The 16,129-nt window shown below is 41.1% G+C and overlaps 1 protein-coding gene across 7 annotated transcripts in view; it reads left to right on the plus strand.

The window, feature by feature from the left end:
* Pde7b (phosphodiesterase 7B) overlaps positions 1 to 16,129 on the plus strand; it is a 307,348-nt gene that overhangs the window by 265,126 nt on the left and 26,093 nt on the right. For all 7 annotated transcript variants that reach the window (XM_076552648.1, XM_076552650.1, XM_006980108.4 and 4 more), the window contains 5 exons: positions 3,877 to 4,028; positions 6,248 to 6,311; positions 8,332 to 8,427; positions 10,928 to 11,028; positions 12,710 to 12,841. In XM_076552648.1, the coding sequence (XP_076408763.1) occupies positions 3,877 to 4,028; positions 6,248 to 6,311; positions 8,332 to 8,427; positions 10,928 to 11,028; positions 12,710 to 12,841 (545 nt within the window). The remainder of the gene's footprint in view (positions 1 to 3,876; positions 4,029 to 6,247; positions 6,312 to 8,331; positions 8,428 to 10,927; positions 11,029 to 12,709; positions 12,842 to 16,129) is intronic.

Raw genomic sequence — 16,129 nt, forward strand, 5'->3', positions numbered from 1 at the left:
ATTCCATCTCCTTCATCTCCACCCAGTCCCCCCACTTCCATTTTCATGTCATAGATTTTTAATCTGGAGTCTAATATGGGAGAAAACATAATATTTGTCTTCTGGACCTGATTTATCTTGCTTAACGTGATAATCTTATTTCATCCATTTTCTACAAATAACATAATTTCATTGTTTTTATATAACTGACTAAAACTCATATATATATATATATATATATATATATATATATATATATATATTCTGATTGTAAAATAATTTCAAATGTGTGAAAAGTCTTCAAGAATAGAATAAATCAGACATTCTTTCCAGAAGCACCAACCATTATATTTTGCAGTGTTTGCTTTACTGTTGTATTTTTTATTGAGGAACTGTACACATCATACCCTTTTGTCCAAATACTACAAGTATCTCTCAAGGAACAAGGGAATTCGCTTACAGACTTCCACCATCAAATTCAAGAAATTCGCAAACACAGTGTTATCCACGCCTACACATACATATCTATATTCAAATTTCATGTTATCTTAATAATGTCGTTTATGGACATTTTTTTCTGCTCCAGGCACCATCAGAACCATGCATTGTGTTTAGTTCAGTATCTCTGATGTCCATTATTGTGAGATAGTACCTAACCCTGTCATTAATGTTTTGTGTCACTGAGATTCACCCTGGACTTGTCTGATGCTTTCCTGTGTGTTAAAGTCACTGCCCATTTTGAGCAGGAGTATTACATCACCGCTGTTGTGTGTTAGTGCAATATGTAAGGAAGTGTAAGGGGCCATTTTCTCCCTCGAATAGGAAGTGTTGAATACCTCATAAAGATGGTGCCTCTTCGACATTCAGCCACAAAAAAAAAAAAAAAAAAAAAAAAAAGTTGTCCATTTTCCGTTTTCTCTGCCTAATTAATAAGCAGAGCGACGTTGTGGTATTATGCAATTACCTGATGCATTTTAAATTTTCCTTAATCGTTGTAATATCCATTAAGGATTCTAGCCTGATTCAGTTATTACCATGATGGCTGCAAAGTGGCAATTTCCCCACTCTATTATTTCTTCTATATTTATTGGAGTGTGTTGGCGTGTTCTGCAAAAAGCATCCCCTTATCTTAATCACCTGCCCATAAGTTCATTGGGTTTTGTTTTTTTTCAGTTGTAGATTTAAAATTTATTCTTCCATCATTTACTATGAAGCTCCAGTTTTCCACTTTTGCTTAAAGGGATCTCTTAAAGCCTCCTGTTATTACGTGTGTGTGTGTGTGTGTGTGTGTGTGTGTGTGTGTGCTGGTTAGAGCACATCTTATGAAGTTAGTTTTCTCCTTCCACCATGTGGGTCATGGAGATCCAGCTCAGGTCACCATGCTTGGCACTAAACACCACAGAGCCATCTCACTAATCCACATTTTTATTTTTCAAACAATCCCATTGTGTTTCAAGTTCTCATTTTTCTGGTGCAATGTGTCACTGTTCACGTGGACATTTTCTGTCCTGTCCCAACAACTGGTCCCTATTGCTAAGAGTTGTTGTGTCTGCATACAATAAAATGCGTGTTTTCTAAGCGTACAGTTCAGAGTCAGTGTTCCTGCCCCCACCACTAACGGCATTTGATGCTCAGAAGCTCACATTGTACTTCTCCAGAAGGCTCCCAGGCAATGATTTAGCCAGCTTTCCACCTGCTCCTTCTTCACCTCCCATAACTCTGCTCTTCTCTGGACCATACAGAAGATGAAGTGGAATCACTCCATACTCAAGCTTGGGCCATTTTCTCATCAGTGTTTACTCCCTGGGTGGTCTCATCTGAGTCTCATCCTGGTATCTCTAACTCGGGCTTTTCCCTCAAGCTCTGGACTTTACATCCTCTTATTTTTGACTCACCATCTTCACCCGAGTCTCTAACAGACATCCAAATTCCCTACATAAAAACTTGTCCACTGTAGACCTGGGCTACCCGAGCCTTCCCTATCTCAAGCAATGGCAAGCCATTCTCCCAGTTGTCCAGGCAAAAACTCGGATATAACTAAAATATCTTTGAAGGTCCACCATCATGTCTATGCCCTCCCCTGACGCCACTGTGTCTCGGAAGCCATGGCTCCTGACGGGACTATTTCAATAACCTCCTGAGATATCTTTCCAGGACGTCCTCTGTTCCAAGAATTCATCCTTCACCCTACCCTTTTCTCTCCTCTTCACACACACTGGTCCTTCTTTTCCTTGCACATTCCGGCATTCTAGGCACGTTCCCACTCCTGATAGTTGTTTGGTCTGGTTTCCATATGTGGAAGGTACATCCCAAGGTACATCCTAATACTCAGCTAATTCCCTCATCGCTTCTAATTTGGGAAAAATTGTATCTTCTCATTAGGCCAGCACTGACTGCTACTACCAACCCAGTTTCTGATCCCATGTTCTCTGCTTCTCCCACCTACCATCCCCATTACATTTATCTCTGCATTTTATTATTTCTTTACTTTTATGTTACACATTGTCAATCTCCCCCTGCCATGTCCATTCTAAGAGGGCAGAGAACTTGTTTTTGCTCAACGAAATATCCAAAGCAGTGAATAGCCCATAAAAGATATTCATTTGTTTTTTATTTTAATAAATGAGAGAACAGCTTCACTTTATGCTATACTTTAACAAACGCATGGGACGGAGATGCTACCTGCAGAACAGAGTCCTCAGGCAGCATTCTTCATATTGATGTAGCCCAACCACAACCCCAGCCAATCTCTACTTATCTCCACGTGCATATGCTCGCCTCTTTCTATGGGTGAAATCTAGATTCATTGTAAATACAAGTAATTTTAATCAGGCAGTGTTTTCAGAGCAGAGCAGGCCTTGATGGCCCTGAATTATGCCTTTCCATGCTTCATGCAGCCAAGTAATAAGTTACAGATGTTGGCCATTCACTGCTCCGTGTTTTAAAACCCTGGCTTTCTTTTTCTCATTAGTGGTAATTTTGAGTTCCATAGGGGAGATAAGGTGATGGGGGGAAGATATGGCAGAAAAACAAATTGCTTTATACGTCAGCTATATGCTTCCTGTTAGACTCCTAAATGGACTCGACAACTTAACTTTGCCGAAGACGTCTCTCATGTGACTCAAGCATTTCAACCGAAATAAAACGTCTCTTGACAGACATTCAGATATGTTACCTGGCAGTACCATGTGCAGGCACCACGGTGTCAGCATCAAATTTTGAAGGGTACATATAACATGAGCATGAAAGTGTCTCTACTGCCGAGATCGGACACTTAGCAGTGCAAGAGAACACACAGTTAGAAAGTGTGCCCCCTCGTTGCTATTTCACAGCCTTGTTGGTTACTTTTATGATGATGTTGCTTCATTACTTTGTCAATGATACTGCTAAGACATCAAGAAATATTTTTCTCACAGCCTTCCAACATCGGAAGAGGACTTAAGATGAGAAATTAACCAACCAAAAAGTGAAGTTTTTAATTCATACAACTCATGTCATCCAAAATCATATAAGAAAAGTATATGTAAAATATGTAAGAAACACAAAGCCACTTGTGGTAATCCCAGGACTCTAGACCCTCAGCAGAAAGATCACAATGTTGAGGTCATCCTGGGCTACATATAAAACCTTGTCAAAAGAAGAGAGAACAAGAGGAACAGTGGAAAGAACGGGCAGGAAGCGCCCTTATTGATTTGTTTGTTCTTTTTTGTTTGTTTGTTTGTTCGTTCTATTTATTAGATGGATTTCAAACATTAGTTTAATAGACCGTATTCAACTCAATTTAGCCCTTAAAGTGTCTTTTGAACGCCTCTCTTTTTTAATATATTATACTTGACACAGAGAAAGCGATGCATGTTTTAAACTCACAAAATTCTGCATGTTGATTCCTTTCCACAGATACAACACACTCAGGGGAAATTGGCACTAAGAAAAAGGTGAAAAGACTGTTAAGTTTCCAAAGATACTTCCATGCATCTAGGCTTCTCCGTGGGATTATACCACAGGCCCCCCTCCACCTGCTGGATGAAGACTACCTTGGACAAGCAAGGGTAAGCCAGTTACCCCCCGCCCCCCGGCCGGCAGTGGTCAAGAACCTGTGCCCCAGCTGACGGCACCTGGGTCCGAGCCCTACTTTGCCTCAAAGGGGCTATGTGACTCTGGGTTTGCTATCTAAAACATCTGGACTTACTTTCTCAAACACAAAATGAAGGTAATAGAACCATGTACCTCATAGAGGTAATTATATTTTTCTAGCTATAACATGCTGTCGTTGTAGTTGTGGCGTGGGGGTGGGGTGCTGTGGATTAAACCCAGGGCTCATGCATGCTAAGTATGTGCCCCACTCCTGAGCTGCATACCCAGTCCTAAGGTAAAGCATGTCCCCATGCTTAACATACTCATGCCAAATACATGTTATCTATTTTCACTTTTATAAATGTGCAGAACATATTTTTACAATGATAAACAAAGTAAAGTCTTGGCCTGAACAATTACTACTTAGGGTGTAACTAAATTTTTAAATCCATTAAATTGTCTTATACAATGACAACTGAAAAAAACCTCTAGTAATTATCAACTCTTAGCTATGCACTAGGCTCTTAACACAGCATACTAGCCTACTGTTCTTAATTCATTCAAAAACCTTTTAATAATAAATGATTTTCATTCTATATTGTGATGAGGTAGAATTCAATGTGTGATGGTTTAAAAACAATTTTCAAGTTACATCTAGCCTAAGTTGCCAAAGGAATTTGAATTCCAGGGATAAACGGTCACCATTAAACAAATGTCAAAAGTTGTATTTTGTAGCATACATGGTATGAGTACCTCCATACAATGATATATTACTATATATATGCCACTAAAAATGAGCACTAAATCATGCCAGAGAAACAAACTTTCTGATATCCTGTCTATAAAACGATAAAAGTTAATTAGATCTTACAACAACCTAAGAGTGAAATTGAATGAATTGCTGGTTGTTTGATTAGTTGGTGGTTGGTTAGTTGGTTGGTAGTTGGTGGTTGGTTGGTGGGTTGGTTGGTTGGTGTTCATGTGCGGTCAGTGTTTGGTTGGTAGATGATTGGTTGGTAAGTAATGGTTAGTGGGTAGTTGACTAGGTGGTGGAGAGTTGGCTGATTTGTAAAAAGGAGATCAATAATAAGTTCTTCTAACACTGCAGTGTTGGTGACAGAGACTCATAATAAGTTCTCTTCTCAAGGAGCCACATTTTTAAAAGGTGATGTTGAGATACAAAAAGAATAATAGACCAAAAGTCTAGCTGTCAGAAGACTGAGCCTGGACCTGCATTTCATGTTATATGATTTGGGTCAAGTTTCCCTTTGTTTATTTTTATTTAGTAAGTCGTGAGAGCTGAGTATGCTATATAAGGCACTGGATTTTTCACAGAACCACTTGAGGGCAGAGAGAATCAGCAGTCAGTCTTGCATCAGTGACTGTGCCTTCGAACAGAGATGGATGGAGTTGTAGGAACTATGGTACAGAAAGAATCAACCACCACAACTTTTATGTCTCATTTAATTCTAAACATGGCTTACCTCTTCATTAATAATATCTGTGTTACACAGTAGGTCTTTAAATTATCTGGTATACTCAGATACTATTCAATTTCCTATGCAGTAGTTAATTTTACATGAGCAAAATAATGTCTCAGCAATGGTTTTCACTTCATTTTTAATTTTTTTATTGTAAGAACTGGGACCATAGCTCAGTGGTAAAGTACTTGTCTGACATGAACAAGATCCTAGGTTTAATTCCAAACACCACAAATACAAACAGCAAAAATAAAAAACAAAAAATGTTGCAAAGCTTCCCCCTACCACGCACCCTTCACAGAGTCCCTTTAACAAACACCTACACCCGTGCTCCCTGTGAAAAGGAACTGTGACAGGTACTTGAGGTCCATAGAGCTACCTCTCTCCACCCCAGCAAACAACTCTCTGATGGGGATGTTATCAGCCACATTTTTCAGATGAAGGTTGGAGAAGGTAAGGTCGTAACCAAGGTCGCAAGGCCAGGAGGAAAAGTGACTGACATTAGACCCATGGTTTAACCTGAGAGCCTGACCCTTGAGCTGTCACTAGTGAATGGAGCGGAGTCTAGTTTACCCCAAATCCATTGTACATAGAGTAGCACGATATTGTTTCCATCTTTTCAACTATTTCAATTAATGTCTACAAGTCAATGTTTGAGTCTCAATGTGCTTCATTGGGGCATTGCTTATTTTTTTGTTTGTTTATCTTTTCAGCATATGCTCTCCAAAGTTGGAATGTGGGACTTTGACATCTTCTTGTTTGATCGCTTGACAAATGGTAAGTCACCCCCTACACACACAGAATTCTCACTAACATACACACCATAAAGTGGATTCATTTCGTGAGAAACAAGCTGTACTTTTAGACAGATTACTTTTTCCTTCTCTTCCCACTCTCATAAATCTAGAGTCAGTCAAGACAGAGCAGGGAGGGGGAAATTAATTCAGATGAAGAATGAGGACTGAACTTGACCTTAGCATGTTAGGATGGTTTCCTTCTGACTTGTGATCCCGAAAGAATTAGGAAACTGCTGATTGCATTCCTTCCTCGCAGATACTACTGTGGTCATGTCCAAATGTAGAGAGTTCACTGCCAGTCAATGGGCAGTGAACACACAAAAATCACACAAAAGCACACCTGACTAGTCCTGCCCCTTATGGGCAAGGTGCTTGTGCGGCTTCTTAAGTGAGCTAAGTGTGTTCTTTTCAGACATTGCTCAAATCAGTTTGTCATCCTCAGAAGGAAGCCACTTTTAGGGAAAGAATATAAAAGCTTAGGCTGTTGCTGAAAAGGAAACACTCCCGTTGACCGTTCTTTTCATATTTTTATGTTTATAAAAGTTTTGCCTAACAAAATAATAAAATATATTTTCCCCTACCTGTCAAACAAGTGTAGATAAGCTTAGGCCAATGAAAGGCATCACTTAATGCTGAGGTTGGTCTGACCCATCATCTGTCATATTTGTGTGGTAAGTCATGGCCCGTGGTTTTCTCAACACTGACTCAGCAAGCAGTGTGCTGTAAGAGAAATGTAGTGTAAGGTTATGGCATGGATTTTTTTACTCTATGGAAAGCTAACTAGAATACATAGGATATGGGTGGAGTCCATAATGTTTTATTTGAACTTGTCTGGATCAGCTGGAAATGGGGACTGATAAATAAAATTAACTGTGAATGAAAGAACTTCTAAAGTGGTGTTTGAAAGAAAATATAATCATGACTGTTACAGAAATGAAGCCATCAAAGATTGTGTTTATCTCAGTTCATTAGCAGGCCGCTGACCTACCACAACAGTTCCAAAGGAAACATCAAAGAAACACACACACACACACACACACACACACACACACACACACACACACACACACACGCAGTAAGACACACAGAAATGAATTAATAAACAGCCGTGAAACACCACCGGACTAGCTGCAGTTATAAGCCTATGGACAAGGATCATTTGCCATGATATCCGCTATCTCTAACTTGGAGAGTTCTAAAATAGCTCCAAGACAATGAAATTTGTGGAGATGCATTGAATTGGGTACTCTAAAAGGACATTCTTTGGCAATACTCAGGTTGTGCTGAAGACACTTGGGCAGTTTCTTGATCCTTTACAAAGTCTTATTTAAGCTCTGTAATATTTTTTTAAAATATTAAAAATTCCGTGTCAGCCAGGCACGGGTGACACTCAGGAGGCTGAGGCTACCAGAACAAGAATTTGAGGCTGAACTGAACTACATATAGTGAGAACCTATCTCAATAATTAATTAAATAAATAAATTCAAAATAATTATTATAATATCTCTTGAATATTCATTCATGTTATCATAGATTTAATTTTGCAGCCCTTCTGGCTGGAATTGTGAAATATCTCAAAGTCAATCTTCTCTTATATAAGTGTCATAGGAAGAGTAGGTTACTATTGTTGAGCAGTGTAGTGATTTAAATATCCCTATAATGTAAAAGTTATTTGGAAGTGACTTAAAGCATATTTCAAGCAGCCATGTGTTTTTAAAATTACACACACACACACACACACACACACACACACACACACTCAATACTTCAATAGACAAATTTCTTCATTGACTATTTTCTTTTTCACTGGTGTAAGATGGGAGCTAATTTTATTTGTACGATAGTGAGAAACCTAGAAGAAGATCATAGTATATATAATTTTGAATCTGAAGTGAGGAATTATATCAGAGAAACCTTATTTCAGAGAATTTAAATCTTATCTTCAATCTTGCTAGTGTGTTTTAAAAACAATAATAAAGCAAGCGACTCTTCCTCTCCAGGGAACAGTCTGGTGACACTGCTGTGTCACCTCTTCAATACCCATGGCCTCATCCACCATTTCAAGCTGGACATGGTGACCTTGCACAGGTTTTTGGGTAAGTCTTTTTTATTGTGTGTTCCTACACAACCACAGGAATGAGGACAATGTGTAACTCTGACTCCAAGTATCACGAAACGTGAGCTGAACAGGGACAGCAATAGACGTGATATGGGAGAGAGCTCGCGAGTCCTCAACCCTGCACAAAGAGCAACAGGCAACTGAGAGAGACATAGTCTTCCCCAGGGAAGAGCACTCCAACTAGTTATTCAATACCAAATAGTCAGCCCTGAAAACATACGTATGAGTAACGTTTATGAACTGAGCAGGTTGTATTTGTGCATATAGGAATATATATACATAATTAGTGAAAAAGAAAGGCTATAAATTTGAAAGAAGCAAGGAGAAGTGTATGGGAGAGTTTGGAGGGTGGAAAGGGAAGGGGGAAATGATGTAAATGATATATATATATATATATATATATATATATATATATATATATATATATATATATTGGTTTTTCAAGACAGGGTTTCTCTGTGTAGTTTTGGTGCCTTTCTTGGATTTCGCTCTGTAGACCAGGCTGGCCTTGAACACACAGAGATCCGCCTGCCTCTGCCTCCTGAGTGCTGGGATTAAAGGCATGCACCACCACCGCCCTGTAAATACATATTATAATCTCAAAAATAACAGAAATAATTTTAAATAAAGTGTTAAGAACCATAGCATACTAGAAAAAGACCTCAAATTAATCTTAAAAGATTGTATCTTGGTTTTTAATATAGCGTATCTAGCCTAAGTCGTTGATAAATTGTTAGCTTAATGTGTTGTGTTTGTACTACGTTAAGGATCCATGAAGAAAACCACCAAGAATATATAGGTGTCTAGATAATTCTGATATGCTCTCATACTTATAAAATTCCAAGGAGATCTGCCTCAAATAACTCCAGTCACAACCCGAATTGCTGAAAATCTTTAAAATGAATGGTGATTACTACTTACATACCAGCCACTATGGAGAGATATTAGATATTTCTAATTATTTGAAGAAAACCACAAGTTGGACATTATTATCCCCATTTGGTCCACAGTTAAAGAGAACAAGCAAGAGGTTTCACTATTTTCCCAAGGCTAATGACTAGAAACCCGGCCTCAGTTCACATACAGGTCTAAGCCCGCCATCTTTACACACAAGGCTGCCGTCAGTCTTTCTCTAAAAGCAGCCCCAGCCCTTTGGTTCTGTGAGTGTTCTGACTTACCTGCCCATGAATTACCCAAGGTAGATTCCCAATCACCGGATGGCTTGCCAATGCCATGTGGCACATTTCTAGTTCTTTGACTTGCTCTGTGCTATGAACTTGAGAGTTGACTCAGTACCATCAGGAGGAAGATAAAAAGCAGCGTCAGCCGCCGGGTTTACATGTTGCTTACATCTTCTGGGACCTCTTTCAAGGATGTGTATGTGTTAATACATGATAGTGTTATCCCAAAGTCAGGGAAGAAAGCTGAGGATTGTGGCTAAGTAAGTTGCACATCACAGATAAGTGACAGGGCTTGAGTTTACATATGATAGGAAACAAGCCTACCGAATAAAAAGTATATGCAGCGTAGTAGAAATACATGAAACCTGCCACACAACCTGGCTCCTTTCCAGAATCCTAAATAACCCCAGGCTGATCGTATTTTAATTGCTTGAGCAAAGCAATGCCATGAAAAGGGCCAAATAATGATGACTGGTCTAAAGAGATGCAGATTCTTTGGACATGCATATGTGCCCCCAGAACATCTAAGAAATACAGCCTTGACAGCTGAATTAACAGTAGAACTCAGAGCCAGATTCATAGCATAATAGAAGAATATGGCCATTGTAAGTCCAGTCATTCTATACACACTGAATATACTGCATTCCAAGCATTGACTGAAGCAGGGTATCGGCTTCTATAAGCAACAAACCAAGATGGTATTGCCTATCATTGGACATGACCCTCTGAGCCTTGCATTGCACTGGAGGGCCGTGAGTGAGGATGCTCCAACAGAGGGAGATGTGAACCAAGGAAGCCCGCCTTGGATCAATGCAGTCCTGTGACAGCCACCTGATAGAGGACTAGAACTGTTGGGATGAGTGTTTGTGATTCAAGTGGTAATATAATCCCTAGACAGCAGGAATCCAAAAAAAAGGGGGCTCTGAAAGGAAGTGTCATCTGTGGCATGATATTAATGAGTGGCAACAGATTTAGATAATTAAATGATGGTGTGAAACGAAGTTGGACTTTTTCCTCCATATTTATTCATCCTGTGAATGAGAGCCTTCATGAATGCCAGAAAGTGGTGATTTACGGAAGAAGTGAGACATCCCAAGAGCCTCACAAATCCTTCTGGCCTTTCTCTTCCCTTTCTTTTCCATCACAAACAGCCCAGTTGAGGTGCAAGGCTTGCAAACGGCCTTCATTTTTAAAGGACTCCTCGGGCTGTGCACTTTGGAAGAAACACCAATGTCTCATCTACTATGTCATGCTCGTTTTGATTTTAGCTGACTAAGCTTTCTGTTTTCTTCCTAGTCATGGTTCAGGAAGATTACCACGGTCACAACCCATACCACAATGCTGTCCATGCAGCCGATGTCACCCAGGCCATGCACTGTTACCTGAAGGAGCCAAAGGTAAAGCAAGATTCAGTCACCTCGGCTGCCATCTGGGGATGCCAAGTCAATGTACTAAGCATTAAATTGTTCAATGTTGGGAATCCTTCAAAATATGACTGCAAATTATTTATACTAACATTTTCAGTGTCAGCTCCGAAAATCTTACCATAGCCATGAAAACAGATGTGGATTTTTCTGAGATTTCCTTGCATAGTTTATTGATTTTTCAAGGCTACTCGAGACCAGCAGCAGCCAGCCTACCTCTTACATATTCTCAGTGGTCCCAAAGGCCAGGACTTTCACAGTGAACCTTTACCACAAATACTGCTAGCACTGAGCTATACTGGAAAAGGCTTCCCAGCTTGTGGTTTTTGATCAGTAAATGGGGATCAGAGCTCCTCCAGTTTCAAGTCCCATGTCTCCTTGGCCAATGGGAGATTCTGATTCAGAATCCAAAAAAAAAAAATCATGAATGTCCAAGACCTCTTAGCAAGCATGCTCTGATGAGATGAACCAACCCAAAATCAGAGAATAAAGACATAATGATAGTGTAATGTAGTGGTCCTTACAATCAAGGCAGTCCATCACTATTAAAAAATTAGGGGTTTGGTGTAATATACCGTAGGAATTCTTTGAGGGTTTTTTTAATAGTATTCAAGTTCGAGGCTCTGTTTAGTAATTCACTAAATATACAGATGCTTCAATGTAAGCCCCTAAACACACAGATACCACACAGGCATCTTGGGATAGAGCAGCAGGGATGCGGCGGACCTGGACACCAAAGCTCTTTTGGATCTCTCTGTGGTCTAGCGGTGGTATTATATACTTCTACTTTTAAGTCAGACTTTCCATTTCCCTGCTTATTTTCCTGGTTGACAAAAAGTAAAGATTCTCACACATTCTCCCACCACTTAGTCCATATTCAGAAAGAATGCAACTTTTGCAATCCAAGCTCCTTCTTTCAAAGAAGTTGGCAAAGACATATATTAGTTAGAATACACCGGGGCTGGGGCCTAAGTCCAGTGGGAGTGTGCTTGATGAGTGTGTGTGAAGCCCTACGTTCAATCCCCAGTATAGGGGCGGGAATTAAGGGAAAGTAGGTAAGATGGCTCCATTGGTAATAGCACTTGCCACAAAAGCCTGATAATCATTCATGTTCGGTCCCCAGGCCCCACAGCACACAAGCTATGGGATGCATATACCTTTACACACACACACACACACACACACACACACACACACACACACACAGGGCAGGAGGAGCCGGGGAGAGAATACTAATACTTTTCAAATGGATGTTTTAAACAAAGAAACACACTCCTGGCTCTTTAAGTCTTGTTTACTCCTTTGACTAGCCCATGTCTTCACTTGCAACTTCCTCTCCTACCAGGGGGGGGGGGGGGAATGGCCGCGGCTCCTGCAGGCCAGCCATCGATATTGCCCACGGGCTTTGCCACTGCGGCAACAAAACCTGTGGGCAGGAGGAAGAGAGTGCGGGATGGAGAACACGAGTTATGTTTGCCCACTCACTCTCCACACGGTCCTTGCTCCCACCCTTAAGAGTTCTGTGTGCATATCGCCTCACTGGCTACCTCAGAGGGCAGAGGTCTGACTAACGGGCCCAACGGTGTTGCATTCTGTTTGACGGAGACACGGCAAATGGTAGCACTCAGTCTCCCGATTTTACTTTTTTTAACAGTTGGCCAGCTTCCTCACACCTCTGGATATCATGCTTGGACTCCTGGCTGCGGCGGCCCATGACGTGGACCACCCAGGGGTGAACCAGCCGTTTTTGATCAAAACCAACCACCACCTTGCCAACCTGTATCAGGTAAAATAAAAATAAATAAATAAATAAATAAATAAGCCGAATGAGGAGCCAGTACAGTCATTAGGTGCACAGCTAGAACTTTCTTCCTGCCCACAAAGACGACCCTCACTGAAGGCCAGCTCCAGTGACGCAAACACAGCCAAAGAGTATGTTTGGAATGAGAACGGGCCTATCCTTGGAAGGCTAAATTGGTGTAAAGATATCCAAGAAACTCAGCTTGCTCCAAAGCAGCTTTGAAACTGTCCTGAGTCAACAGGATGCATGAACCTTCTTCCTTCTTGTGGTTTAAAATACGTGTCTCCATGGAGACCTAGTGGTCGGTTGAAACTGGCTCTTGCAGATCTTAAAGAGCTGCTGCCTAGGTGTGATTCTAATCCAGATTCGAGTCTCGGGACCCATTTCTAAACTTCATTGGCCTTGGCGTCAAAGGCATGTTATCAAAGATAAAGGGTGTATTTTGTTGTTCTCAAACGGTTCCCCAGCATGATTGGCTGGCCTGAAGAACTCTCGCCAGTGATAACCTCTCGGATACTGAGTCTTATATTACTACTACTATTAACTCTCTGGTCCACTGTCATGAGTCTGTTTGGAGGCAGGGTTTCACATAAGCCAGCCTGGCCTCAAGCTCTCAATCCTCCTGCCTCGGCCTCCCAAGTGCTGGGATTTCGGCCATATGCTGATGTGAGTTTTCAGTGTGGTCCTGAGGACCTACCTCTTCAGTTGTCATTAACAAGACTGTCTCATACAGGGGAGTCACCTCTCCCAGTTTTAGATCTTGTTTCAACTGAGTGATAAAAAAAAAAAAAACCCTCTTAATAGCTCATCCTAAAACAGCTTCGTTAAGCAGGAGTCTTCAGCTCAGGGATGTGTTTACTTCCAATAAAGTACAATTGGAACATGGAGAAAAGCACTTCTCCATCCAGGTGCCTTTGCGCACAGACAGGAACTAGCATTCTGAGGTCCAGGGTCCACCTCACATCTTGCTCATTGTTGGATCCCTTGATCGATCAGCCAGCACCTACAGTTACAATTGGTAATTTATGGTGAGCTTAAAAATAAACCAAGAAGCTGGGTGTGGTAGTGCCCACCTTTAATCCCAGCACTCAGGAGGCAGAGGCAGAAAGATCCCTGTGCATCTGAGCCCAGCCTGGTCTCAAACGAGTTCCAGGACAGCCAAGACTCTATAGAGAAAAAGACCCTGTCTCAAACAAACAAACAAAAACACAAAATGAAAGCTAATTTTCCAAAACCATCTCGGGAGCTAACTTTGTTGGTAGATAAAAACATAGACATTTGAATGGGGGGCAAATGAATGACTGTCTGGAGACAACCCTCCCCGCTTCCCACACACACACCAAGCAACACATGATATTTTAAAATCTCTGGTAACGCGGTCTTTTTAAGCCTGAAGAAGGTCTCAGAAAACCAGCTGCAGATTTTCACAGGATACCTATGCACATTTTTCTAGGAAAATTTACCCTCATTAACTTTACGATGAGTTACAGATTCAGAAAATCAGAAGAACCACGATAATGAATGAGATAAACAAATGTACAAATATGCACAAGCATTCTACACTCACATACACATTTAATCAACGAGAGTCCCGCAGAGGAGATGAGCCGGGACTTAGGCGGCTGGGAGAACACCCTGTGCGTGACTTCGCTGCGATCCACCCTGGCAGTGAATAGATAAGGTGTCAGAGGCTTCCTCTCCGTCCGTGGGCCGGGCTCTTTCGGTTCCGATAAAGAAGACGATCGCTGCACAACCCCCAGCACATGCCTTTGCGCTGTGATAAGGAAAGAGCCAGGGCCGCTGGAGCGAAGGCGGGGTCAGAGGGCACCCTCCCATGGTCTGCAGCCTGGACCCGATTCCCAAGCTGACTTGCCAACCAGGGTCGTCGATAAGAAGACACGACAGGCACTTCCGCCTGGACGGAGCCTCACTCAGAATTAAAGCAGTCCATGTGGTGAGGATGGGAGACCCACAGCGACAGGAGCTATGAGAAAAAGGCCCCTCCACCCTCCAACGTTACTGACCATCATCCATATGTACACACACGCAGTCCCAGATCTGCTCAGCAAGCCACAAAGTGTGCACAGCATCAGATGTAGTGATTGATGGTTACCACAATTTTAAAAAGAATTGCTTTCAGTTTAATTTAAAATGTAATTCCTTTTGATAGAGTCCAACTACATATTAACTACTATGACAGACTGTTCCATGGATAAAATAATGGTTAAAGCTTCCATGAAACCTCATGATTATCCCATTCTATGATGTCTAGCGGAAGTGTATGTGATTCTTCTTAATCATTTGCTATAGGCAATTGGGGGTGGAGATTAACATTTTAAATTCCTTTTTATTTTGAATGACTCTGAATCACACACACACACACACACACACCAGGCTGACAGTCCAGGAAAAATGTTTCTATGACTGCCTCTCAAATATATAATTGCAAAAATTATTCATGCCCTTATAATTTCTACAGGATGAAAGATATTCTAGGTAGAGTATTAAATTCTATAAGGGGAGGGGTAAAAATTGGTCTTCTACTTCGATAAGTTTCCCAGGCGCTTATCTGAACTTGTGTTCCATGGACAGCAAATGAATCCATGTTCCTTGTTCTAAGATCAGTCTTGGGCAGATAAGCTGAATGAAAAAAAGAATAGTCAAACAGGCCTTAAAGCAGGGTTTGTCAAAGACCAAGGACTTATTTGGAACTCAAGATACTTCTCTTCCTCTGAGACCTCCCAGATGAGGCCCTTGGGGTATCTCCAAGGAGACCACTTGGTTTGTTAGGCGAGAGCTGGGCAGAAACTGTTATTTCCAGAGTCATTTCGTGAGCAATTAAGAATGAAAACACAAGGCAAATCCACGCTCTTGTTTTTCTTCCTGTATCCTCCCGATTGAAAAGTGGGAAAACATCTGACTCCTCTGGATACCAGACTCGCAGTTTATCAACATCACTCTAAGTATTTTCATCAAAGGAAGCGTCCAGTAAATAGAGTAGGAAGAGCCAGACATGGTGGCACGGGCCTGTAATCCCAGCTACTCAAGGAGATGGAGCCAGCAGGGTTGCAGAATCAAGGACAGCCTGGATGATTTAGAGAGGCCTTGTCTCAAAATACTAAGCAAAAGAAGAACTGGACCTATAGCTTAGTTGTTTGTCTGTCTGCACAAGACCCTAGGTTCAAGCCCCATTGCCACAAAAAAGGATGGAGGAAGAGGGTAAACACTATTAAAATAATAATAATAATAATAATAATAATAATAATAATAATA

Source organism: Peromyscus maniculatus, chromosome 16 (assembly GCF_049852395.1).
Source record: "Peromyscus maniculatus bairdii isolate BWxNUB_F1_BW_parent chromosome 16, HU_Pman_BW_mat_3.1, whole genome shotgun sequence".
Lineage (NCBI taxonomy): Eukaryota > Metazoa > Chordata > Mammalia > Rodentia > Cricetidae > Peromyscus > Peromyscus maniculatus.